This window comes from Squalius cephalus (assembly GCF_949319135.1).
Source record: "Squalius cephalus genome assembly, chromosome: 22".
NCBI lineage: Eukaryota > Metazoa > Chordata > Actinopteri > Cypriniformes > Leuciscidae > Squalius > Squalius cephalus.
This window is the reverse complement of record NC_137143.1, coordinates 30268473-30296112: the sequence shown is the minus strand read 5'-3', so window position 1 is coordinate 30296112 and position 27640 is coordinate 30268473. Positions and strand designations below refer to the sequence as shown.

The 27640-nt window shown below is 38.1% G+C and overlaps 1 protein-coding gene across 2 annotated transcripts in view; it reads right to left on the bottom strand.

Annotated features, from left to right (window-relative positions):
• Positions 1–27640, bottom strand: part of pax7a (paired box 7a) — a 60646-nt gene that overhangs the window by 32321 nt on the left and 685 nt on the right. The window contains exons 2-5 of one of the 2 annotated variants that reach the window (XM_079856860.1): positions 26458–26693; positions 26149–26278; positions 25781–25909; positions 3753–3952 (exon numbers count right to left, since the gene is read on the bottom strand). In XM_079856860.1, the coding sequence (XP_079712986.1) occupies positions 3753–3952; positions 25781–25909; positions 26149–26278; positions 26458–26693 (695 nt within the window). Of the gene's footprint in view, positions 1–3752; positions 3953–25780; positions 25910–26133; positions 26279–26457; positions 26694–27640 lie in introns of both variants that reach the window. The other variant, XM_079856859.1, reaches the window with a different exon arrangement.

Below are 27640 nucleotides of genomic sequence, written 5' to 3'. Positions count from 1 at the left end.
GTATTATAAAAACTGTAGAGGAACCATAAAGAGAAAACATAATGCCTTTACAAAGTGCACTAATAATACATTTTTACTATCTTCCCCATCTTTTTATTTTTGATTAATACATTCTATGCACTTTAAATGCTAAATATATTTAGCTATATCCTGGCCAACACCTCAGACTACACAGCCTCCCCTTCATAGCCTAGCAGTTAGCATTAAAACGCTAGCAATAAAACCGAAAACTTCCAGGTAGAGAATCAACCTCCTGCCAAATTGATTTCTACGCTTCATAAAAGGAAATGCTTAGACCTTATTAGATTCTACTAACTATAATGGCTGCATGGAAAATGCGCACTGCTTGTGAAAGGGGGATCTATGTCAGAAAGCAGGAGCTAGCAGCGTGGCTCTCTTATGACTGCTAACTTACTAACTTCAGACTGAATTAGAACAGAATTCACTTAATCGTATATGATTTATAACAATCACCAGCCTTTCTGCCTCTCCATAGCTGGTTGAAAATTCTCCCTTTGTTTCACCAAGCTTACACTGAGAATGGCCTGTAAAATCGTCTCCTTCTGCTAATGGTCTGAGCAGTGGCTTGGCTTCCTCAGATGTCACATGGCATTAATGTGGTGCTCATTCACCTCATGGAAGTAAAGCAGCAGGACTGTGAAGCCACAGGGAGAAAGATTCTGCTAGGCTACATAACCCTGTCACAACCCTTTAACAACCCGCTTCCATCAAACCAAACTGAAACCGAACCGGGAGAGATATGGTCTGGATTACCTGATTTGTCAGATAAAACCACAGAGGATCTGAGGAAGGTTGGGGTAGCTGGATGTGCTAAGGTCTCAATGAAGATGGACAGGATGGAGATCTTAAAATCTCAATTGGTGCAGTTATTTATCATAACTATCTGATTATCTGTTGTTAGCTTTTTAGAACAATTTAGGAATGACATTCACCAATACAACAAAAATGTTAGCTAAAACTAAACTGATGATCAAACATGATCAATTTATATTCTATATACTCTTTAAAATACAGAGTTGAGCAAAATTCGGAATTGTAGAACTGACTTCCTTTAAATTCATGAGTGTGCATTTGAATTGAATTGGGCACATCCCACAGGAAGTTGGAATGACAGGAAGAGAAATGTATTCAATTGCAATTCAAAGAAATTCAAAACAGGACACACTGGTCAAATTAATTTGGTTTATATAAACTAAATACAATTTAGATCTATAGATCTAACATTCAAACCTTCAAATTTCAAGGCATTTTAACCATTTTCGAAACTTTCAATCACGGCTTTGAAAAGCAAATGTTTAAAGTCTAGTTAATGTAGTACTAGTTAAACCTACTTCCTTACATTCAAATTTAAATTGGAATTCTGTATCCTGTTTGCTACCTCAATTCAAATTTTGGAATTTAAAAGGCATTCTTAGTTTAATTCTGAATGGTGCACAACCATGCTCTTCATTTTACTTTCCATGCATATCGTTGCCTCAAGCCTGCAGAAGGAGGGTTTTCTAACACGCTCTGGAGTTGATGATCCAGGGGTGGAGAGGCCCCTCTTTTGGCCCCTGTCTCACCCCAATGCCCTCTTCTCCACTACACTGACATCTGCCAGATGGGTCTGCACAGCTGTGGCGGAGCAGGTCACCAGCCGGGCCAAAGGTCTGATCTCACTCTGGCCTGGAAGGAATCTCTATACAGAAACCTGCCGACATACCCGAAGCCAAACCAGTGGGAACTGTGCGAAACCCCCCTAATGGTAACTGCATGAAGAAGACTGCATTCTTGCCATGAAACAGCATGTCATATTTTATTAGAACACTTGAAAAAGTCTCTGCCAATGCAGCTGGCATAACTTGGCATGTACTAGTGGTGGAATGTCTTGTTGGGTCTCGTGCCAAACTCGCACACCTCACTGAATTAGTGTTTTGGGTGGGTTAAACGCATCAAGCGCCCTTTATTGTCAGTCCAATGGGAGGTCAAAGTGTGAGCTGTGATGAACTGCACTTTTATGAGTAAATCTACATGAGTACTCCACCAGACTGACTCTTTTAACAGTTAAACGTCAGTGGCAAAACCACATGAAATCCCCATTTGGAGGGGGGCAGATTTGGGGAGGGCAAGAACATTTACAATAGACTCCACAGAGAAATGGCACAATCCCCCCTAAACACTGGACCAAGCGCCGAACAACATTGAAGACCTATGGCTGTTATTTACTGTGCTTAACCAGAGTCACTTTCTTAGGGTGACCTTTTTGGAAGATTCAGTTTGAGTTGACCTTTGGAGATTTTCAAAGTGTTCCAGAATTAGATTATGAGAAAAATTACATTAACAAATTATATCCATGACTCGAATACCTCAGCTTTTCACATGATATCCCTTTAACCCTATTATGTGGGAGGGGGAGATATGTCCTTTTCGTTATTATGCCTTGTTCAAGGTTTTCTTCTGGTTGTATCTCTTGTCATTTATATCAGTTACCATAAATACACCAAGCACCCCCGGGGATTCTTGCGGGCCAAGAAATGCACAATTGACCTACAAATATGGCTCATTCTTTGCCATAACATGCTGGAACAGAAGACGCCTGTCTTTGACAACCATGTGGCTTTTCATTGACCAATTAGAGGTGTTTTTTCACACTCTTGGTCATACGCTCATTATCATCACTGCTAATACGGATCTACCATCCATGTTAGCAGTGATGATAATGAACATAAGACCAAGAAGTCTAGTATTTTAACTCGGGACTTTCCCATTTCACCCTTTAGAAATCCCCAAGACGCCACAATCTTTTGCAATGCTGTTTAAGTAATAATAAATGCTTTTACATACACCAGAGCTTAGCAGACATAAACCTACAATCAATGCAAATCGGTCCCCTAAACACATCATGTGTGAAATATTGCAAGAAAACAGGCATAGCATAAATCTCTCAAAATTCTCCCAAGAGTGTGGAAGCAACCATTTAGACACATATGTCTTCTTTCTTGAATGCTAAGAGACAGACAAAGACATATGTTGAATCAGTTACCCTGCCTATGTGTACGTCCTGGTGAGGAACCTAAGGATAGATTGTCGAGATCTACGGAGGACGACATGATTCGGGGTGAGTTTGGACAAACCTAGACCACCGACCCCCACCTTGCAGAGTCTTTTACAAGCGCTTGATTGATTAATGTTGTTGTCAGGGAACAGAGTCCCCAGAGTAAACCAGAGGGATCCTTTCTGATATGTAGAGGGATTTACAAGTAGCGGCCAGCTTTCAAGTGCTGGGAAGCGATCGCCGGCCAAGGGAAGAGATGAGAAATCCATCAGGAATGCATTTTGTCTGTTCCTCTTTCTTCCCTTCTCTTTTTCCCCCATCCCTCTTTTTGTCTCCCACTAGTTCGGAGTGCAGCTGCTGCTATAATTCTACTGTATTTGCTTTGCGATGTTACATAAAACTATAGGGTTCACAAACTGTCAGGAAGCGTCCCAAAGACTCGGAGTGAAAGTAATCGGGCTCCAACTGACATCTGACCAAGAGTGATGTACTCCCGGAGGTCAAACAATTAGTCTCTGCAGAATAAATAAATATAACAAACACCGCCAGTAGACAGAGCCATGTGGATGACAAGAGAAGAAACGACTCCAACAGGAGGTAAAACAAATGTGATAGTACTCAAACCTAATACATTCAAGGTCAATTGCAAAACTGTTCAGGGGAAATACAACTATCTGTGCAAGTGGGCGTATCTCACCTGTACACGAGCCTCGGTCAGTTTGGTCCTCTGTGCCAGCTCCTCTCTGGTGTAGATGTCGGGGTAGTGTGTCCTCTCGAAGGCCTTCTCGAGCTCCTCCAGCTGCTCCGCCGTGAAGGTGGTACGGCTGCGTCTTTGTTTCCGCTTCAGAGGCAGGTCTGGCTCCGACTCTATATCTGAACCCTCGTCCGTACGATTACCTGTGTGCACAGTTTGGAAATAAGTCTTTGAGTGGCTTCGAATATCAGCACGAGCTTTAAAAAAAATACCACGTTATTCCAAAAAATTTGATGCATACAGCAATTAAAAACCTCAGCTGTCATCCTTAAGCGGCAGTATACCGGCACATTTGTCGACGGAAAACGACCGGCTATCACGACGATATTAATGCTTCCGTTATCTCGACATGTCAATGGAGAGCTAGATACCGTTTTATTGGGTCTTATTCATATGGGAGAAGTCTTCAGACACATAATCCTGCCACTGAGCCCTGGAGAGGCCTGGGGGACGTAACTGTGAGGGTTAGGGTAATCTACACCAGACACCTTGCTCTAGCACGTCCGCCTTATTCTCTCTTCAGCGGCCTGGGGCTAACTCCTAAGAGCAAGTGTTTGAAATAAGAATGTATGAGACTTCTGGGCCATTGAATCCCTCCCTTTGTGTTTCAAGCTAGTGTTCAAAATATATTACAACATATTTTACATTACTTTTTTTTTCCAGACATGCAGTCAAAGACAAGTGCAGATCGCAGTTGGCAGTTTGCATTTTAGCCAGAGGAGAATTTCCCCGGCACAAAGACGAACACTACTACGACCGAGCCAAGAGGAGCGTTTGTAAGGAGAGATATGGAGTGTGTTAAGATATATTACTGAAATACATTACCATGATAATTGATTCTAAAATTGCATCATACTTTATTTGTGAGCCACCTCTGTATATCTATTCACGGCAGCAGAAAGCTTGTGAAAGGTCCTGTCACAAAAATCACACTTCTACATTTGCTTTCTTAAAACGCATGAGTGCTAACAAGCAGCGTAGCTTGAGTCTTGCTCCAGGCCCTTTGGTCTTGCATCATCCATGGGGGAAAGACAGAAAAGAAGGGCTTCGAGCTCCTTCCCCCGCAACGCCACAGCTGCCACGACGGAGACAAATCTCCTTTGAGCCATCGTGCGCGCTCTCTGCCCACTGCTGATCAGCAGGTTCCTGCACCCTGGACCACTTCACACGAGTTTTCCTGCATCTCTGTTTCCTTCTGCCAGACCAGAGCCTGATCATCTCTCCCAAACCCCCATCTGCCAGGCCTCTTCTATGGCTGATAGGCTGCCAGGAAAAGAGGTTACAAAAAGGCCTGTGGGAGTGCGAAAGTGTGTGTATATTAGTATGTGCATGGGCGTGCGAGTGTGTCCGTGCGTATCGGCGAATGCATTCTTCTCGGTGCATGTGCAAGTATTGAGTGCACTTGAAACTGACAATAGAGGAAAAACAACCACCTAACACAATGCAACCATAAGAATAAAAAGAACCAAACTGCAGGCGTACAAGTGATTTGGTGCATGCTTGCGTATCCATGCATGCATTCTTCTTGGTGCATGTCAGTTTAGGTGAACTAAATACTTACACAATAGAAGAAGCTACATTTATAATTATCAACAAAACTCTGCAAGTACAAGTATGTTAGTGCATACTTGTGTATCAAGAAATGCATTCTTTCTGGTACAAGTGGATGCACATGGAAATAATAAATATATAAGACAAAACAATCTAGGGTTCTGTGTATTCACTAATGCATTCTTCTTGGTGTATATGGTGCAACGACATCAACAACAGAAGGAAAAAAACCTTCCGCAATGCAACCGCTTCAAGACGAACCAAACTGCTGCATTCTCCAGACCGGCTCTGGAGTTTAATTAAACAAGGAATTAGCGGATTATATGGAGACTATCATTACAGACCACTCGAGCAGTCTTCACAGAATGTCTTTTTGTCTCCCCAAGCTCTGGCTCAATGATTCTCAATGGATTACATGCGACCGCAGGACATGAGTCCGCATTCATTAAATCAATTCCTCCATCTTCCCCCATTTAATAAAGATTGATTTTTTTACAACACTGCCTGGCACTCCAGCACACGGAAAAAAAAAATCTTGAATATACAAAGTTGAATATGTACATATCCTGGATATCCCTTTGTTGGTTTTCATGAGGATGCGCCAGAGCGATTTGTTGCTAACACACCATGACAACACTTGAGACTGGCGCAGTGGTCTACGGATCACTTTCCAAAGTCACCTCGGCATCCTGAGGGGGAGGGAGAGACGTGCCGCTGTGATTTTTGTTTCACTGCACAGTTTCGCCACATGATTCATGAGGCAAGATTCTGTCAGCGTACCCTGTCCTCACGCCTCTTTGTTTTCTTTCTGTCCACACGTTGGACACATCAAAGACTTTTTGCTTTAACTTACAAACATACTGTAACCGTATCAAATCCCACCGCACGTCTTTTGTACTGAAATATTTTTTCAAAACACATGTAATCAAGGGGCAAAACTCAGAAACAAAACTCAGGTTGTTGTTGCCGTCTCACAAGCTCTAGCTCAGCCGTCTTGCGAGCCCAAGACTGAAGGTCAACAGGCCCCCTGACAACAGCAAAGGATTATGGTAATGAAACAGATGCTGGCAGAGATAGAGCAGTGAGAGGGGCACGATACAGGCCTCATCTCTGTCCCGAAGTGATCCACTGATTGGGATGCTAGCTTTTATCAAGGGAACAGAAGCCCCAAATGGGTTCAGATAGGTTATGGCAGTCATGTAATGTACTACAAGCATATGGTCTCTCTTAGCTGCTAATGTAAGCGTGGAGGATGACTGTTCAAGTGCAAAATGAGATGGCTGAATGTATATGAAAGTTTGAACTCTATTATTATAAACTAAATTATCACCATTACTTCATAATATATTTGGCTTTCATTCCTTGTTTAAAATGCACAATAACCACCGTAATCAGGGGACCAAAAAAAGCAGCAGTTAATTTGCACTTTAAGCCCAAGAAGATGTGAGGTCAATTCACAAGAACTCTTCCCTGTTTTAAAACAATAAGGTACATCCTGACTAATCCTCCACACAATAACCGAGCTGTAATTCTATTTGAGGGTTCTGGGGATATTGATAAAGTCCTCTGCTCATTTATCAGCCAATTAAAGCCTAATTATGTTCCATTCATTCTGTGCTACAGCCTGAATGTTTTTCCTCCAGGGCCCAACGTGATCTTTAACGAAATGTTGACTTTGTGCCGAGTATTTAATTTGCAACAAAATCAGGTGCGTACAGATTGCTCTGACGAATTTTAGATTGTATTTCATTTAAAAACCAAACCCTTTTGGAGCAGAGGGCTAGAAGAAGATAAATCGCTACGAGAAGCCTCTCTGCTTCTTGGATGCATGAATTACTAAAGCCAAATCTTATCCATTTAGGGCCAATTATCTGCAACATGTTAAGCCAACATACACATTTAGCTCAACCGTTTACGTTGGCTTAAAGGGATAGTTCACCCAAAACTTAAAATACTGTCATCATTTGCTCACCCTCATGTTCCAAACTAGTGTGCATTTCTTTCCTCTGAGGAACGCAAACGATATTTTAAAGAACATTTGGTTTTAAACAACATTGAAGTCTTTTGTGTGCAGAGAGTTTTTTAACATTTTGTGTGAACTATCCCTTTAACAGTAATGTGACCATATCACAAAAGTCCTATTTAACTGTTGAATAAAAGACTACTGTATGAAATCATCTTGTGTATTGATTTATTTGTGCTTATATTTCCCATTTTAAGTAGCTTGCATACACTTTTAAAAAAGTGCTAAATGGAGGTTTTTGCAGCATTGTCACATAGAAGAACCATTTTGCGTTCTCAACGAATCGTTCAATGAACAGTGCTTAAAATAACCATTTTGATCATCTAAAGAATCATTTTCCACTATAAAGAAGCTTTTGTCCAATGGAAAGCTTCCATGAACGTTTAAGGTCCATCATGGAACCATCAATGCCAATAAAGAACCTTAAATAGCCACAAGACATTCCTTCTCTTCTCTAAGGGCTTTTAAAAAAGTAATCAGTGAGTTAAAGGGATAGTTCACCAAAAAAATGACATTAGCCATTGACTTCCATAGTAGGGAAAAAAATACTATGGAAGCTAATGGCTACCGTCAACTGTCTGGTTACCAACATTCTTCAAAATATCTTCTTTTGTGTTCAATCAACAGAATAGAGACACTCATTCAGGTTTGGAACAACATGAGGGTGAGTAAATGATGACAGAATTTTAATTTCTGGGTGAACTATCCTTTTAATACAACAAATCTGATAAACTCCACAAAGAGGCCTGACCGAATGGCTAAATCAAAATACAAAAATTTACTCATTTAGTAGGATGGTCTGATACACCACCATGCTATATGCCACAGTATCTTTTTGTACGTGAAACACATTCATGGATAACTAAATCCCAGCTAAAAACAGTCTCTTTGTCCTCATGATCTATCTATGTCGTTTTAATTATATCACCCAACAGCATCAAAAGTGATTTGCGCAGCTCATCTGAAAATAGAGTGCGATATATCATTACCAAACCTAAGATCCTAAAAGGATGTCAAAGATCCTTATAGGAAAAAAAAAAAGACAATTGAAAAGCACGATTGAGCCAGAATTCAAAGTGCAGCTTTTGACATCATCAGAATCCCAGGAATTAGTCAGGGATGGCGGATAATAAAAAGCCTCCATGACACAGTGAGAAGGAGGTAGAGGCGTCTCCAACCTCATCTGCTAAGATTGCCTTTGAATCAGTATTAGCTCAACATTACGGCAAAATTCTATGCAGCCTTTTTTTTTTAATACCGTAACCAATGTCCTCAATATCAGCTGTACCTTGCAAACTACCCAAGACAGAGTGACAAAAACAGACAGGGCTTTTTGCAGTGCGGCATTAGCTCATAATGGCTCATTTTGAAAAGCATATTAGTTCCAGCATAATTACAATCAAGTCTTACGCTTGCTATTTTACAGGCATTCAATAGGACCAGCCTCGGAGCTGCAAATGACACCAGTTGAGTGTAACTGACAACACATCTTCCCCCTTTTCTTCCTTCGGCATCTTCCTAAACCCCCCACATTCCCACAGGACAAAAATAACAGCGTCCCTGCTTAATTTTTGTTTACATGTTTATTTTGTACATGCCTTTGTGAGAGTCACTGGAGCAATTATACTTTTTGTCACTCCAGGAGGAGGAGAGGGGAATCATAATGCCGAACAGCCCGTAATGAGCCGAGTTTTCGCCGTGCGATCTGATTTGATATCTCTGACATCCATCTGCCTCTCTTTGCAATCTCTCTGGCTCGCGGCCTGAATATAAAACTCTGCGTGTTTCCTCAGGTCTGTTTAGGGATTGAACCTTTGATACTGGTATGCCTACGGTGCAGAGGGAGGTGGAGAAGCAGCGAGATCAAATAACTGACAGAAAAATTTGCATTGTTGAAGACGGAGCTTGAACGTACTTTTCCGGTCCTGCCCCCACAGGGTTAAGGCAATCTGACGAAATGTTCAAACAGCAACATTTTTTTTTTAAAAAAGGCCATGAAAAGACTTGGATTAACAAATACATATACATATATATACACTATGATGACATATTGCATGCTCACAATGAAAAGAGAATCCCTAAAGGAAGGTTGCTCATTCTTAGTTCAGTTAGCAATCACTTCACTTCAAGTTTCTCCCAAAATGCACGACTTTAAAAAATCCATGCAAATGAGAGAATTGTTGAGATACATCGAGTAAAAGTGGATGGCAGCTCAGATCATTTGGCGTTGGAAAAATGAACGAGAAATGCTCATATTGAGATCTCTGGCCTTGATTGCAGGCTTTTGAACAGCATTGCTGAGATTTCTTCTAAAACTACAAGAGCTTTTTCTTCAGGAGAACTGTAGGAGAAGCAGGAGATGTCTGCATTTGCCCTCCAATCGATCTCATCTTTTCAACAATTCAGATACTAAAGACATATATGTGAGTTTGCTTTCCTACAGACAATACTGGAAAGAAACAATGCCAATGCCATCAAGCTGTTTACATGCATTATTTTTAATGCGTTTACATGCATTATCATTACACAAGTATTTTAAAATGTAATGTACTGTAAAGTGCAAGTTAGACTGATAGACTTAGATAATGCACTTGCTTTTAAAATACAAATGAAAGTATTTGACCACTCAAAAACGAGTAAACATACTGAGTTGCTCTAATGCATTATTAGGTCAAACATAACTCTTGTTAACAATCCAATTTTCAGTTGCATATGCAGCCCTGTTCCTAATGCTAAAGAGAATTTATACTTTATCAGGCAGTCGAAAGTTGCTTCAAACTTCTGCTATCGGAGTTAAAAGTTAATATTTATACAAGGTAGCCAATGAAAGTCAACGATTCCAATGCGAGCTTTAGTTGAACAGTCTCTTGTGTCTCATTGCCATTGTCAAAAGCAGTCTCACAGGAACGTTCCTCTTTTGCTTCCCTTTTCACAACATTCGGGATAAAAATCACATCCTTTAGAAATGACGAGAGCGGCGGAGAGAAAGACGAGCCCAAAGAAAATAGACGAAAGGGAAAAGGAGCAAAAGGAGGGGAGGGTCTATAATCTTTGGCTCCCACAACAAACAATTAGAGCTTTTTTTCTTTCAGAGAGGTTGAAAAAAGAGGTTTAAGAGAGGCGCAGAAGAAGCAGCTAAGGCGTTGGTCTTTTATAGCTCTTGTCATGTGGGTGAAGGCGCAGGGCGGCCATAGGAACACACGCCTAACGTCCAACAACAGGCTGGGCCCCGGGCCCCTTCGCGCTTTCAGCCTGCATAGACGCTGCACCTCAGGGGGCCATTAGAGCCTGAATAGGGCCCTGACAACCCCGCGTAGCTCAGTGGGGTATCGATAAATGCTGACATATTGACTCCCTATGCCCCAGTGCCAGGGGACAGGCGTGCCGAAATATGAGCGTGAAGGACTTGAACGGCAGGATTTTATACATAAAACATCGATACAAATATACAGTGGAGTCCAAAAGACCGATAAAGAAACCTATACTCTTTTAGTTTTTTTCACTGCAAAATCATATTATCAGGATAAAAATTTCAGTGAGGAGTCACATCATCTGTTTTACTTTTTTTAAGTTGTAAATAAAGCAACGATTAGTAGAGTATTTAAAATACTAGCTCTTTCTAGCTTAAAATTTCACATTTAATTCAACTGCAGTTCCTTTGTAATTATTTGTGAAATTTACTAGTTTCAAAGTTCATCCTACACCATTATTTTTTCAGTGTAGTGCAAAATGTCTTCTTTAAAACAACTTTTCTTTGTTTTAGAAACTTTCCTAAAACTAAAATCTCTGTCCTAAAAATATTTTCAGTGCCCCTTTAAAACAACTATTCTTGCAAACATCGTCTTAGTTTTCATATCATTTTAGCGGTTGACGTCCTAATTCCATTTTGATTCAGTTCACCTGTGGGGAGAAAAATTCACAGAAAAAGCCATTTTTCATTATATACACAATCTCAGGAAAGCAACTACATATTTTCCAGTTTATGGGCCCATACGAGTCACAAATACTAAGAAATGTAAATTACTACATAAAACACAGAATTCCCCTAAATGTTGTCCCAACTAGTCAAACACAGTTGTCTGAGCAAACAAAAGTTTAAACTGAACAAAACAAAAGAGTTTGCGAGTTCCAAGCATGCATTGCAGCATGAATAAACATATAAATTATGAATAATATAAGATTATTGTTTTGCCGTTTGCTGACTTTTCAAAACTGTTATTAAACTATTAAAAAAAAATTTGGTGAACAGGAAAGTTGCCTTGTAGGATTTATTGGCTGAATGCGGCATTTTGTATTTAGTGAATGGACAAATTCAAATGGACAAAACAAAGTAGTGTTACTAGAACAATTTTTTTAAGACAATATTTGAGAGAACCTAGAAATCTGAAGTTGCATAGATTTTCTCGAAAATTCAGTTTTGACAGTGCACACGCACAGTCCGAGCAGGAAAATTTCGAACAGAGTCCTTTTGAATTCCTGTCACCACAGGGAGCGAGAGAAATGAGAAATGGAGGATGCTTCCCCGAGTCGTTTTCTTGAGGGTCACCCTACCTACCTCTGTTCCGAGGGAGCGAGGCTTAGTTTTCTCTACATTCTTCCTTTTTTGCCAAAATGGGATTTTGTTTCCTGGGGTTAGGTCCCTGCTAATTAAGGTCACAGCTAAAGTAATGAAATTAAGAAGGACCACAAAGCAAAAAAGGGAACCCAAGGGGTCCGTGGCGTGCCAATAGTGCAGAAGCCCCTTCAGACAGCTGTGAAGGGAAAAAGCAATGCAGGAAATCAAATACTAACTCTGAGCTCTGAGAAGCGCCTGTTTATTTTATCCAGAATGTAAAAGGATGGAGTTTAGGTAGGAGACAGAATGCACTCAAGGATTGAGATATGTGCCTGAAGGACGGCTTCTGAGTCAAGGCATATAATTCTTTCATCATAAAGTGGTTATATAGTACAGTCAAAACTCAGTGTGAGTTCACTCTGGAGGAGAATATCACCAAAAAAAAATTCTCCCAAAAGATATTATGGGTAAAAAAATCTAATTTCCATACCAATTGTTAATCTATCCTTATCAAAAGATGCTATTCCTGTAAGGTATGAAACTTGCATGGATGACCCATAGGTTGCTCTTTCAAAGCTCAAGAGATGTACTGGAAATGTTATGTTTCATCTATGTATGCTAAAATTTCTCTTAAAAATCTCCTGAAGAAAAAAAAAATCAATTTTAACCATATTTTCCAGAAATAAAATGTTATTTAAATCAGGGGAATGTCATGTGAACAAACTCCTCTGTAAAAACCTTCAGAATATAGATCAGAATAAAACTAAGGTTTGGTTTTCTGACAGCTTTTAAAGATATGAATTGTAAATTGAAATCTACTGGTGCAAATAGATAATGTATGTGTAATCAAATAAACACAAAAGGGATGGTTCACCCAAAAATGCGAATTCTGTCATCATTTACTCACCCTCAAACCTGTATGAATTACTTTCGTCTGCTGAACAAAAGAAGAAGAATATGGGTAACCAGACAGTTGATGGACCCCAGTCTTCATTTTTGGGTGAACTATCCCTTTAAGTGTTTATTTCAGATGTTTTCTTTCCAGTAGCCTGAAATAAGACATGTTGTTGAAGCCCAAAATCTCAAATTTGAGCAATGCATGGAAAAAAAACAGTGTTTTTACCTACCAATTTAATGAGAAATGTTCATATCGAGATCTTTTTACATTTGATTTCAGACTTTTTCTGATACAAAACATCTGAGAAGCAGCAGACTACAGCAAAGGTCTCACATTTCTCTCACTCCTGTTTAACACTATTGAGGTAGTAAATAAATGTAATTTAATGATTAAAAACTTGTTTTTTGGGGGGGGTGTCTGCTTTCAAACATCAATCCCTAGCCTTTTCCTTTTTCCGCTTTTGATTCAATGCATACTAGCCTACATGAAATTCCCAATACATTCTTCAGGACATAAGGAGGTCTTTAATATTTCCTGTTTTTTGAGTTTACATCCGCGAACAGTCACAGAAGCTGATGGTAAAGTCAGAGATCAGCACTCTATATTGCGTCTTTGGACCGTAAGGGCATTTCAAAATGAGAGTGTACAGGAAGGGTACGACAGGGGACGCCTTAAATAAACCCATTAGTTAAAAATGGAAGGCTTGGCTTTTTTCCTTTGAAGTTACAGGGATTGCTCGCTCTTCACCGCTCGCTGTCTCTAAGCTCACCGGTCCACGCTGGCGTATTTTTTAACTTGGTGGAAAGAAGAAACACATTTCTGATTTGCAACACTCTAGGAACGTGTTTATTGTCTTTCTGCACAGCCTTAAAAAACGAGCGGCCACACGTTACATGAAAATAATGAAGAATCCATTTGCGAAGCAGGTCAAAAGCATAAAATGGGCGATGTTATGGCCGTAAGTAGCATGAGCTAATGGTGATTTTAAAGCAGTCGAGCATGGTGTGAATGGCTCTAATTCATCAGCTCTGCGACTGGGCACACGGCTCGAAACTTAATTAGTGTTGCACATTATGTGGGGCATTTTCTCCATTGTAATAAAATTAGAGAGAATGCTTGCTGTACTTTCTAACACGCCTTGCTGTAACGGGGGATGACAATAATCTGCCGGTGTCCGTGCCAACTGTCAAAAACTTTGACATCTATGGCAGACGGGGAGAAACACAGGGGGGGTTTAGACATAGACATTTTTTTAGGCATTTAGCTCTATTATGATCCTGTGTTTTCTTCTAACATGGGTAGTGAAGAAAACAGAAACTCTTTAACACAGAATAACCAGTGTTATGTCTGTCACTGAACATGGCATGCATTTCAAGCGAATCCCCTCTGATATATCAGTCAAGAAATCACAACGTGCCGAATGTTTTCACAAGCAGTGGTTGAATATAAATATACCACAAATATAATAGACCACACAGATCTTAAGAGACACCAGATCCAATCAAAACAAAGCCAACTATTTAAATCTGCTGCTTTGTTTATAAGGGTAAAAACGATCTGATGTTGACAGATGGAGGATGGGTGAAAAGATCTTAGATGTTCTTGGTCTAGTTTTCTAAAAATACAGGACACTGATACATTTATCATTTTTTTGCAGACTTATTTACGCTGTTTGGTATGAGTAGATGCTTCATTGTTTTAATAATACAGCAAATTTCAAAGACTTTTAGTGCATTGAAACTTACTTTCAATTATAAGGTCTATAATGTGCATGAAGTCATGCTTTCAAATCACACCAGACTATGCCAATAAATGACCAAGTTTTGAAAATTACACATTATGCTTTCAGATGCATTATTACAAAACAATGAGAAAATGTCTCTTTTTGTGAAAACAATGAACATCATGCATTGTATCATCTGTGATGAATGTAAAGCTCTGCGTTCAGTATCATTACATCCAACAAGAAGCATTTTTTCGAGCCAGACAATTCAATCACAATCCTCACAATGTGCTTCACATAAAACCCTGGAGAAAACAAGAGACACTTTTCCTTTCTATTTGTTTTCGGAGAGCTATCCTGAGTGTGTGACAAGAAAGGAGTCTAAAACAACCAATTAAAGCAAAATTGCCTTCACTCTAGGAAAAACATCGAGTCAAAGCCCCATGGGAACTACTATAGAGCGCTGAGCACTCTTGTCCTTCCCAATGGCACGGTCAAGATCCACCAGACTAGCACAGATAGATAGATAGATAGGAAGATAGATAAATGACTTTTGGAAACATAGTTTTTCTTGTCAACACAAGCACTTACATGAGAATGCAACCCTGATGTCAACTCATTCCTTAACCAATATCTCCTCCCGCCTTTGAGTAAAACCTTTGTAAAATGAAACAACACTTTCTTGACACCGACCGAGACCGATCGCCCCTATGATTACAGAATTTCTCCAATCTTAAAGTTTTCAAAAAGTCCTGTGCTCTACAAAAATTGCCATTGCAGTAGGGTGAATACACAATAGGAATAGGAAAAATATGAGATCTCTTTAATATGTTGTCGGTTGTTTTTCCTAGACAGCAATTAGATTACATGGACAGCTAATAGAAACCCTAGTGAAAAATAAACATACTAAAATGTATTTGAAATACATTTATTTTACCCCAAGTATACTACATATACATTTACATATTTATGTACTTAAATACCCTGCAATTTGTTGGTGTACTAGATTGATATACTTTAAGTCTGCTAAATTGGAAGTAAAGTAATTTTGTACTTAATGCACTTTAGTTATCCTGAAATAGTGCTGAAGTTCAACTAAAGATATACTTTTGATTGTGCTAAAGTGAAACTATTGCAAGTACACTTTTGGTACACTTTAAATATCGTGCATTTAAAGACTGATATTATACAGAGATCATATACTAATAGTGATATTAAAACACATTTTAGGCTTAATATTAAGAAATGTGCATTGTGAAATAAAGAAGTACTCCAAATAACGTTTAATTATAATATTTATATCAGTAAGTCTCAAGCCATATGTCAGCAAATATGTTAATGGGTTTGTAGTATCGTAGTAGTATCGTTTTTCCACTAGGGAATTTCAGTATGAACTCATTTTCTCATCACATTTTTTTCTCAGGAATAAATTACATGAGCTTCTATTCACATTTATTTTATAGTTCTCTTACTGTAAATTGACTTCTTTGTGTATATTATAGAGAAACTAAGTTAACTGAGAATGTTTCTGAGCTATGAAAGAGCAAACTCTGAAAAAAAAAAAAAAAATGTATTCAAGTGTTATAAACGTGCGTTCAAATAATCAGCTGAATATATCAAATATGATTTGCGCCCAAATTGGATTGTCAATAACAATAATATCAAGAACTACATCTCTAATGAGAATGAAAAAAATAATAATAAAAAAGAAAAAATGGGTACTTGAGATCCATCATAGCTTAGCCTAGAAAACTAACACATTATTGATCTTTTCTTGGGTTTCTTTCTCTCCGCTGTTTGTTTAGAAAAGCCTCATCCCCACTAATAGCTGTCTCAAAGCATAATCTCCCTCCTCCCCTCCGTAACCTCTTCACGCTCCTCTTTTCACACAGTTAAAGTTAGCCGCCTCGCTGCGGTGATTGTGTTGCTAATGTTGACACCTGCCAGAGCGAGGGCTGTTTGTGCTTCACTGCAGTCTGATGCAGATCATCTCTACACTGGGATCTCTTTACCAGTGCCAACCACACACTTAACTCTACAGTCAGATAGAGAAAGAAATTAAGTAAAATAATCTTGCTTCTAATAAAGCATAAGATGTTCTTAGGAAAATCTCAACTAATACTGGAGAACAAGATCATCAGGTTTTCTAATGCTCTGAATGCTGCCACAGAAAATAAGTATAACTCGTACAAATAGTGCGCATTTTCACTAGTAGTCTCAGACTTCATGAATAGCTTTCTTTGTCATCATGACATAAACATGTATGCATCATAAGACTGTAACGCTCAAAATAATTAATTGCTTTGAGTAGAGCCAACTCAAATTAAACATATTATTTTTATGAGCATGTAGAACTTTCTTTTTCTTTTGAGTTCACAAAACTGACACATTTTTAGTAATCTGAATTGTTTCCTTGTTTTGAGTTTTATGAACTTAAATTTAACTGACACTGGGCTGGGATTTCTATTTCCCAGCATGCTTTGCCATGACACTCAAAAGGGAGAGTAAATGCAAAAAATAAGTGTTATATAATGTTTTTGGTACATGATTAATGTTAAATGGGAGATTTAGTAGTGTTTAATGTTTTGTTGTGCTAGTTTAGAAGAGTGTCTGTTAAGTTGGTTCTTTGTAGGGTTACCATCAACGGTGACGAGTGGATAAAGTTTTACTCATTTAGAAAGCGCTCTGCTATGCTAATGATATCAAAGCATTGTGCTACAAATTAGCAAGGTGGCATTTATTGAATTAGCTTCTTAAGTACTAAAAATATTTAAGTTGAGATTACATGATAATTTTAAGCTAAACGTATGAATGAGCTTACTCAAATATTTCAAGTTACAAGTACAAAATAAAAATCAGCAAGTTCTGCTAACTTGATTGTTTTTTTTTTTGAGTAAAAAATGAACATGAACCAAAATTGATCAGTACAACAAATGTAACCATCAGAAAACATCTATGACATTTAAGACATTTATGACTTTACTCACACTGAAATAAAAGGTATAGCAGCAAAACATTCCCTGGACGAGGCCTGGAAGGAAAAACAGCTCTTGGTGGCTTCCATCTCAGTGTGTTGGAGTGGGGATTCACCCCCAGTCCCTACAGATGTACATTAATGCAGACAACACACTGAGCTCGTCTCTTCCACAAGCCCTCTTCACCAAACAGGCTGCTGTCCAGCCCCATCGTGTCAGTTTGAAGCCCCCATTCAAAAGTATTCATGCATCTGCCTTCGAGGCACAATGGCCGCTAGTTTATAAACTGTCTGCCTGCGAACCCAAAAGCTTTAGTCCACATTGTTTTCATACCCTTAATAAACTTTTTGAAGGAGTTCATCAACTGGCCTGAATAGCCTGTGCACTGAATCTCAAGACAGAAAATAACAGAGATCTTTTTTTCTTCTGCTCTTTTCTTTCTTTCTTTCCTTTTTAGGAGCAGTTTCTCTGACAATGGAGAGAGAAGGCTGTTAGACTTCAGAGGAGTCTTAGGCCCAACACACACAAAAAGAAGAAGGCAGCATTCAATTAAAAGAACAAAATGCTTTCCATAAAGGGGAAGGAGACAATTGATTTTTTTTTTCCTCCATTCAAAAGTGAGAGGATGATCCGAGCATCACTTCATATCTTATTCCAAAAGAGAAAAACACACATTCAAATGCACACAAAGTGTGAGAATGCAAACAGAGAGTAAATATGTTCACAATGCACAAATAGCAGACTTGAGTTCATTTCAAATCAACCTGCGATATTTGAACAGAGATCATTTCAAATTTCATTAGGCTATAAAAAAATATTAAAAAGGATGCATAAACCATTACTTGCTTAATTTCATTCTAAGCTTGAGGAATCTGTTTTATTTGTTCATTTTTTGTTCAGTGCTTCCTGTGACACCCGTTAGACAGGCAGGACAAATTTCAAAGAGGCAATAAATTTCAGCATTGGCTATAAGCCATTAATCCATTCTCATACCTTTAAAATGTGTGGAAAACTTAAAGGTCTTAAATGGGTGTCTTCTCTAATGAATTTCATCCCCAATTAAAACGGATCGCCAGAGTCCAAGTTGCGTCTCGCCGTTTCGCCTGTGGGGTCCGGAACGACTCCAAAAAACTCACAAACTTGCTAAATGAACAGGGCGAACAACCATAAAAAATAAGGCGGAAATCTGCTGTCTATACTCCACCTTTCGTGCTTCACTAGTAAAATAAATAATTATATTTATTAATAATAATAATCATCATTCATAATAAAAATATTACTAAAGTATAGTAGCCTATAACAATAAATGCATTCACATATATAGGAATAATAATAGCATGATAATAATAATAATACAGGAGAGAAAATAAAATACTCAAATACATAATCGTTCGTGTCTGTTAGTGAAGGAAGCGTTAAATTAGATTTAACAAGTTCAACGCGTTTGTTTCGGTCTCTCTGAAAGCCTGGTCAAACAGTGTGCCGACTTCAGGTTATCAAATAATAATAATAATTATTATTATTATTATTATTATTATTATAAAGCAATGTATTACACAATATGGTAACACTTTATTTGAATGTGCCCTTGTTACACGTGTTACATGTATTTACTATATAATACCTATAAATTATGCATAATTACATGCAACCAACCCTAAACCAAGCCCTAACTCTATAATTACATGAATAATTACTCTGTAACAGGGACACATTACAATAAAGTAACCTACAATATATTAATAATGAACATGAAAAATGTATTAATATTTCTTATTTGGACATATATGTTGCAGCGGCTTCATTTAAACCGAACGATTATTCAGTAATCGTTCTGCAAATAACTATGCTCATCAATCAGTGCGATTTGACTTTCGGATGTAGAACTCTATGAGTTCAGCGCATCACTTGTTGCTGAATGACTTTCTCAGCGGTGATCCTGAGCTCTATCCGCTGCGCGTACTGAAGCGCGATGACCTGCCCGAGTGTGAGAGAGGTCACCGGTCACTGCCATTTACCGCATCCCGGGATCCTCCATTGTTCCTGAAATCCACTTGAACGGATCTCTAAAACACCGACCAACGGGACTGAAACGCTCCATTAGTTAAATCCACACGCGCGCGCTGGAAAAGAGTGCGTAAATGATTGCTAAGACAAATGCGTAAAATACAACGGAACAGATCACGTTTCTGCCATATTAACGATCCAGACTATTGAACAATTATTGCACTATTTTATATTCTCGAATGCATAAACAAAAATATAATACATGTTTTAATGATAATCCTAAAACTAACATGCCTTTCATCGATGTGGGCATTCAATTATATCCTCAGCAGGCATGTCTTCTGACACACCATTTGGCATAAAGACCTTATTTTTATCACATAAATAAGCATTTTTACACTGCGCATAAGAATGTTGCGCTCTGATTCTGGAACACAAAACTATTGTGTGTTCTGAAGCACAATCCATATAATTTCCATGAGCTATTGACAACAATACAACTGCAAAGAAATAAAATATCTCTGTGAAATATTTTAGCAACGCACGAATCTTAATGATTCATTTGTTCAAAACGACAGCAAAATTAACACGATTGCGCACTATAAGTTTTGGATTCATCTTCAGGCCCCCTCCTCTCTCTCACTCACACACACACACACACACACACACACACACACACACACACACTTTAATGAGGCATGCTCTCATCTGTATCGCAGCTTGTGTGTGTCAAGTGTGACCCGCCCTCGCAAATCAAATGGCTAAAACGGAAATGACAATTTACATGTCAGAATCAATTGTGTATTTAAGCCCCCATTACAAACATTAACCAGATACGAACGCACCAAATACAATATCCATTAGAATTGCTCGAACGAAGAGGGAATTACGCACAAAGATCCAAGCAGATACAGTATTATGTGCGATTCATGTAGACCTATTACATTTGGGGTTCAAAGCACTTAAAAAGTTGAAAAATGAAATCCTCTCTGGTTATTAGCACGAGCAGATAATAGCGTTTATGCGCGTAAAGTCTTCTGCGCGCTCCAGAATAGCCCCGTTAACAACGGAGGAGTGAAAACAGCACCATTACAAGACTTCTCTCAGATATAAGAGAATGATATTCTCCATAACATCTGCGCAGAGATTTGCACTGTCCCAGATGGCAAACCGCATTTAATGAACAGTCAGGCAGACTTGTCAAGCAGTAATGTGAAGTCGCTTTGTACTGCAGTAGTCTCAAGTGTTTCTGATAAGCAAAAGACATCCACGGATCAAAGATCATAAGCTTCTCAATTTCCCTTGAACTGCCTGAGCCCTCATTCACATCATCTTTACCCACGTTTGGTTATTTTAAAACATCAACACATCAAAACTCACGCCCTGTCTGGAGTTCACAGGTCACCGGCAATCTAAAAACGACATTGTTAACTGGTCTATAATCCCTGTATGGAGACCAATTACAGCGGAGTCAATAAAAGACACATTAAAATACCAGCCATGTTTGCATTTTTTCCATTCAACAGTAGCTGGATCACTAGCAAGAATAATTAAGGACTGTATATTGTTCATTTCCTCGCATCTCGTTAAATTTATAGCCGTGCCATGCAGTGATAAGGTCAGTGCTCTGAATTGTTAAAGGGGTTTGTAAACTGTTACCTTCCCAAATACTGCAATCAATCCAAAGCCTCAAGACAAGGCTTTCAAATAGAAACAATTACATTAAAGATAATAGGTTACACTTTATTTTAAGGTGTCATTGTTACAAAGTAATTATATATTTAAGTACTGAGTAATATTAAGTACTTCATGTACTTCCGGGTTAGGGTAATTAGGGTTTGGTTGAGGGTTTGTTGCATGTAATTATGCATAATTTTCTGTCATTACTATAATAAGTACATGTAACGTGTAACAATGACACTGTGAAACAAAGTGTTTCCAGATAATATATTAAGAAACGGTTACACATTTTTTAATGTGTCGCTGTTACAGTGTAATTATACATGTAACTACTGAGTAAAAATAATTAACTACATACTTACTATAGGGTTAAGGTAGGATTAGGGTTTGGTTTAGGGTTAGGTGCATGTAATTATGCTAATTTATAAATAACGTGTAACAAGGACACATTAAAATAAAGTGTTACCCAAGAGAAACAATATACGATAATCAGATATGAATGGTTGTTGTAATTATTATTAGTTATATTAGTAGTAGTAGTAGCCTATGTCAAATTAATAACTAAATAATTATAAAATTCAAACATCTAATGCCTAATAAAATTCAAACATCTAATGTAAAAAAAAAAAAAAAAAAAAAAAAATGATGTCACCATCACAAATGCTCGAATCCAAATCGTAGTCAATTGCATCTGGTTCGGTACATTTTTCGCAATTAGAACTGCCTTTATCTGAATTTTAAGTAATGAGCAGCACTGTAATGGCGAAATCAGCTGCAGTGTAATATTATTATGAGCTTATATCTGTTCTTATTAATACGCCTGTCAACAAAAAGTGGTTAATACCAGAGTATCACACGCGCGCGCGCGCGCACACACACACACACACACACCCTCGTGATATATATATATATATATATATATATATATATATATATATATATATATATATATATATATATATAGGCCTATGAAACCCTGGAGTCTATACACTAAAGAAAATCCCTCGCCAGTCAAATTCTCGAGCTGTGTTGAGACAGGGTGACGGGAGAGAAGAGGTTAATCCGTGTTTAATGCAGTGATGGTCCACACTCTGATGGTTATGTTATCTCTGCCCAACATTTGGGTCTCCTACAATTTCAGCCCAGCCAAAATAGCTGCAAGAAAGTGCAGATGGAGTCACTCTCGACGCCTGAGGAGAAAAAATATTAATAGCTAAATAACTTCCGCTTACTTTCACTTAATCTTCCTCTCTCGCTCTGTGTCCCTGTAACATATTCTATTCCAGATGGATTTGTTTAAAATGTCTCCCTATGCTTCTCTTTCAGCGCGGCTTTAGGCTCGAAAGTATCTGCTTTATTTTCATATAAATGTGAAGCAAGAAAGAAAATGCCCTGCTGGTGCGCGTGTAGGGCGCATAAACCGAAACTATGTGAAACCGCTCTTTTCCAGAATATTCTCGCCGTGCTTTAGCATAGGAAAATGTTGCATTTTAAAAATATTTTTTTCTGTTTTCTTCTAAATATCGCTGAGTTCGTGCACACTGTCTAGCCTACAATAGGCATCAGACTGAGTGAGTCCCCGGCATCAGACTGCGCAACGCTCACAGCCATCTCGCCTACAGGTTTTTGATCACCATTATCCCATAACAACACTCCTAAACCCCTGACTGAAGTCTGTTTGATTAGTCTGAAAACCTCAGGTAATCCACAGATTTGCTGAAGTGTCCAGTGCCACTCTCACAAATGGACGCGCGCTCGCGTTTAACTGATGCTCCTCCAGACAAAAAGAGCACCAGGTGAGCTGTCAGACGCGGGGCTGTAACCCATTAAAGACTAATTAAGTTTGGCAGGTTTGTGCTAACTCTGCTGTCGCTCATCATATTTTTTTATTTCCGTAACGAGGATGGCAGGTGCACAAGATTATTATTATTGTAATAGCCACTAAACCAAATGTGGAAGTCATGGTTAAGGCTATTAAGGTTAGGCACTTGGAGATCTGCTCAGGGTGGAGGCAATTTAGACAAAATAAATAAATAAATAAAATAGACAAAATATGTTTGTTTTTTTAAAGTTTGTCATATGGCAAAAAAAAAAAAAAAACAATCCTACAAGATTTTTTAACTAACTAGCCTACTGCGTAATCAAACTAACGCATAATAAACACAAGCCACTATATAAGTAAATAAAAAGTTTCATGTATTTTATATGCACCAAAAAGTCAAATAAAATAAAAAAATGCGAGTTCTGACTTTTTTGATTAACTAGATTGTCCAATGCATAATTAATTTAAGACCCTATAACGCATGAAATAAATAAATAAATAATGTATATTGTATACACCAACATGTTTACGAGATTCCATCAATGTAATAATATTTGCATGCATTTTGTATGCCAAAAATGTCAGCAAAAATGAAAAATTTGAGTCTGACTTTTTCTATTTAGTCTGTGTAATCAATTTAACACCTTATAAATGAATGAATAAATAATGTATTTTGTACACCCAGAAATGTTTACAAGAACCTATCAATGTAAACATGAAACATAAATAAATAAATAAATAAACAAACAAATAAACAAACAAACAAATAAATAAATGTTTGCATCTATTATGTATGCCACAAATGTCAACAAAAATAAAAAATGTGAAAAAAGTTTGCAAGAATCCATCAATGTAAATAAATAAATACCAGATCATATAAAATAAACACAAAATCTCCTGAATTTACGCCCTGGGCGAGTCACTGTGAGCCGTTTAGAGATGAAAGTGAAAAGAAATAAAGGGGCTCAGTTTAATCAGGGCTTAAAAGCTCTTCTACATTAGGGTTTGTGCGCGAAGAGCTGCTGGAGGATCAGTGTGTTTCTCACCGGTGCCTGCGAGCTCTTACACTCCTCAGCGACACAGACGCCCATTCAACACACCGCAGCTCTAATAAGTCTTAACATTATTAAATGTTATCCGGATGGTAAACTTAAAGAATCCCTTCAAAGAATTTAACAGTGAATTCAGTGTTTGTGCCGAAGATGAGACACTGGAAATGACAGATTTATGGAATCATTAACCCAGAGATGACGCACTCACAGCATTCCCAACAAATTAACAACTACAACCAGTGGACAGCAAAAGAAACATCGGAGTTGGTGTTCATGCATTTGTTTAAAAACGAATACCAGTTTCGCCCTGTGTATAAACGCATAAAAATATGTATGATTGAAGTATAACTTTGTCATAATTAAGATCATGCAATTAGGAGAAAACAGAAATAATCCGATAAATATTTGTATTTAACAAATTAATTGATTGATCATTCTATAGCAATTAAAGAAACTCAATCCGTCAGATATGTGCAAACGAAGCTTTACTTTGTCTTAAACCAACTGCGCAGTTACGCGCAACTAAACCCGCACAAAAGCCGTCGTTTTGCACCATGAAATGTTGAGCTTACAATTCTAAACGCTCCTTCATATTACAAAACTATCTAACAGCAGGGAGCACTGAATAATTTATCTGCCTTTCTTTTCTTATGCCCTTTGTACAAAGTTTTCCCCTCTTTTCTGGGATCTTTGAATGGGGGGTCACCGGTCCAGTTACTCTTTTTGCTGCCCGGCTCCAGTGCTTTTTCTCTTTTTGTATCTCAGTCTAAAGGTTACAAAGGCTTAAAACGAGATTGTTCATAACCACGTTTAGGGGGGAAAAAAAGGCAAAAGCGTATTGTGACCTGTTATAAATATAATATTAAATACATTAGTGCACTATTAGTACAAATATGTCCTTTTAGAATTATAATATTATATTTAGAATTAAAATAGTATGTTTAATTATAGCTACATATATTAAATATATGGACTAAAAATAAAATATAAATATAATATTATAGTAATATGTCCTAAAATATTAAGTCTATAATATATTTTCAGTTTGCTATAGTTGTGCAATTCAATTAAAATGTTTTCAAATAAATATTTTCAATTCACAATATGAAGGTCATGATATAATATAATATAATATAATATAATATAATATAATATAATATAATTCGTATAAATTCAAAATGTTGCCAAAACAAGTCCCTCCATGGCTCCACCGGGTCCACATGTCCCGCGTAATGTAGTTGCTTAAACTGACATCGATTCTCAAATGGGTCAAACTGTCAGTTGTCGTTTAGGGGGTCGTTAAAACGCAAGGGAAATGGAATGTGCCACACAAATTAATTTACCAGGCTAAATACCTGACGTCAGGGCTCACATAAATAATTGAGTAAGTACTGAACAGCTAGCAGCATGAATAATGAGAGCTATTTGTGCCTTTTTTTTCCAAGGGGGCGCACAGATTCCCCCTGGCGAGAATGAAGGACTGCAGCATCTGTCCCTTTCAAATAACTACTTAATGAAATATCAATTGCAACAGCAGCACCAATTATAGCACCAGTCCATCATGATCTGTCAGTACAACTGATCCACACCTCAAAAAGCAGAGTTCGAGTTTTAATACACAACTTTTACGCACCACGTTTCCTCGCATATGTTCACACACAATGAGAAATTTAAAGGCCTCTGACCTTTGTCCCCGAGAATCCCATCGATGCTGTGTTTGGTTTTCTTTTCTCCGTCTTCATCTTTTTTATCACAGTCGTCATCATCATCTTTCTTGCCAAAACGAGCTCTCAAAACCCGACTAATGGAGCTAACTATAAAGAGAGATAATAATCACTGTAACGCCGTGTAACAATCATAACACTAATATTGTGATCTCATTTTTTTTTTTAAATTTATGTATTAAAGCACACTAAAATCCGAAATCCAAAATTACAAATTCAATCAGAACCGAATATACAGAATGTTCCATTATTTAAACATGCAGTGAAGTGCGTAAAGTGCCTCTAAATGTCCGTAAGAAGGAAATGGTGCTTACCGGAAGAGGCCTCACCTGAAGGAACCGTGCCTCTGTCACACACCCCGTCCTTCAGCAACTTATCCCGGATTTCCCAGCTGAACATCCCTGGATTCTCGCGTTTGTATTCCTCGATTCTCTTTTCAACGTCGGGTGTTGCAACTTGCTTTAGTATAGAACAAAAAAAAATTGTGGAGGCGGAGAAAACACAGGGAGAAGAAAGAAATGCGCATTCTGTTTACTATAAATCCTTCGTTTCCATTTAGATTTGAGAACTTTTTTAATAAACTCTCCATTTCGAAATGTTTTAGGGAAGCATTTGTTTTGGTGAAATCGTTCACTCACCCTGGGTTTGCTTCCACCTATTGCTCCCGGACGAATGGAGCCGGTCTCCTGGTACCGACAGAGGATTTTGGACACGCAGCCGTGTGAGACACGCAGTTGTCTGGAAATCACGCAGGGTCGGATGCCGTGATGCGCCATTTCCACTATTTTGTGTCGGATATGATTCGGCAGTGGCCTTCCGTTGATGAAAACTCCACCGAGCTGGTTCACTCGACCTTGACCCAGAGGCGTTGAGACTGCGGGAAAACATTCAGGCCCAAAAAGGGCGATTGAAAGAAGGAAACAATAGCATACTCTGTAAGTTAAAGAAAGTTACACTTTACAATACCCGTGTTAACTGTGCAATTAAATTTGTGATATTGATTACCCAAAACTAATTTTTGTTGAAAATATTACAATTACGCATTAGTTTTGTGCAACGTAAAATTACACGTAATGTTGTCAAAACACAATAGTAGGCTACTTGTGGATCTATTTATCTCAGAGTTTTGAAAATAAACTTACAAATTCTGTGAGTCAGCCAGGATTTGCACCGAATTTATCACAAAAACATCTACATGCTGTCATTCTGATTAATCATATCATATCAGCTAATATAATTTATCACGTAATCGTGCGTATCGCCTTGTGTTTATTGGAAGATGCGAATAACGATTAATCAAAGCCTGCAGAATCAATCCAAAAAAAATATCTCATTCTCACACATTTTCTTTCCTGAAAGAATCCTTCTATACTATCAGCCTATCTGATGTTAGGAGAGGATGTAACACTTGAGGACACTAATTGCCATTCAAGAGGCACTAAAGATGTGCCACTTTAAACCTCGATTATTCCCAGTCATGCAACACAAATATTAGTGTGATGCTTTGAGCCAGTTTTATTTCCCTTCACTGCTGCGAGATACTTCTGCAAATCCCACAGATTGCAGGATTCGTGGGTTAGAAGGCTTTCGTCAAACTGCTCTTAAGCACGAATTCACTCGATCTAGGAAAGACGTTCCCATTTAATGCGCGAGCTGCGCATGGAAATCATATGTCCAGACTGGAGCATTTTACTCACAATGCTGCGAGAAAAATCTCTTTGTCAATTATTAAATCACTGATTTAAAAAAAATAAAAAAAAATCTTTTTTCGGTTTCTTATTTCGTTTCTTTAATTGTATCACTATCGCGTAAAAGAGTGCT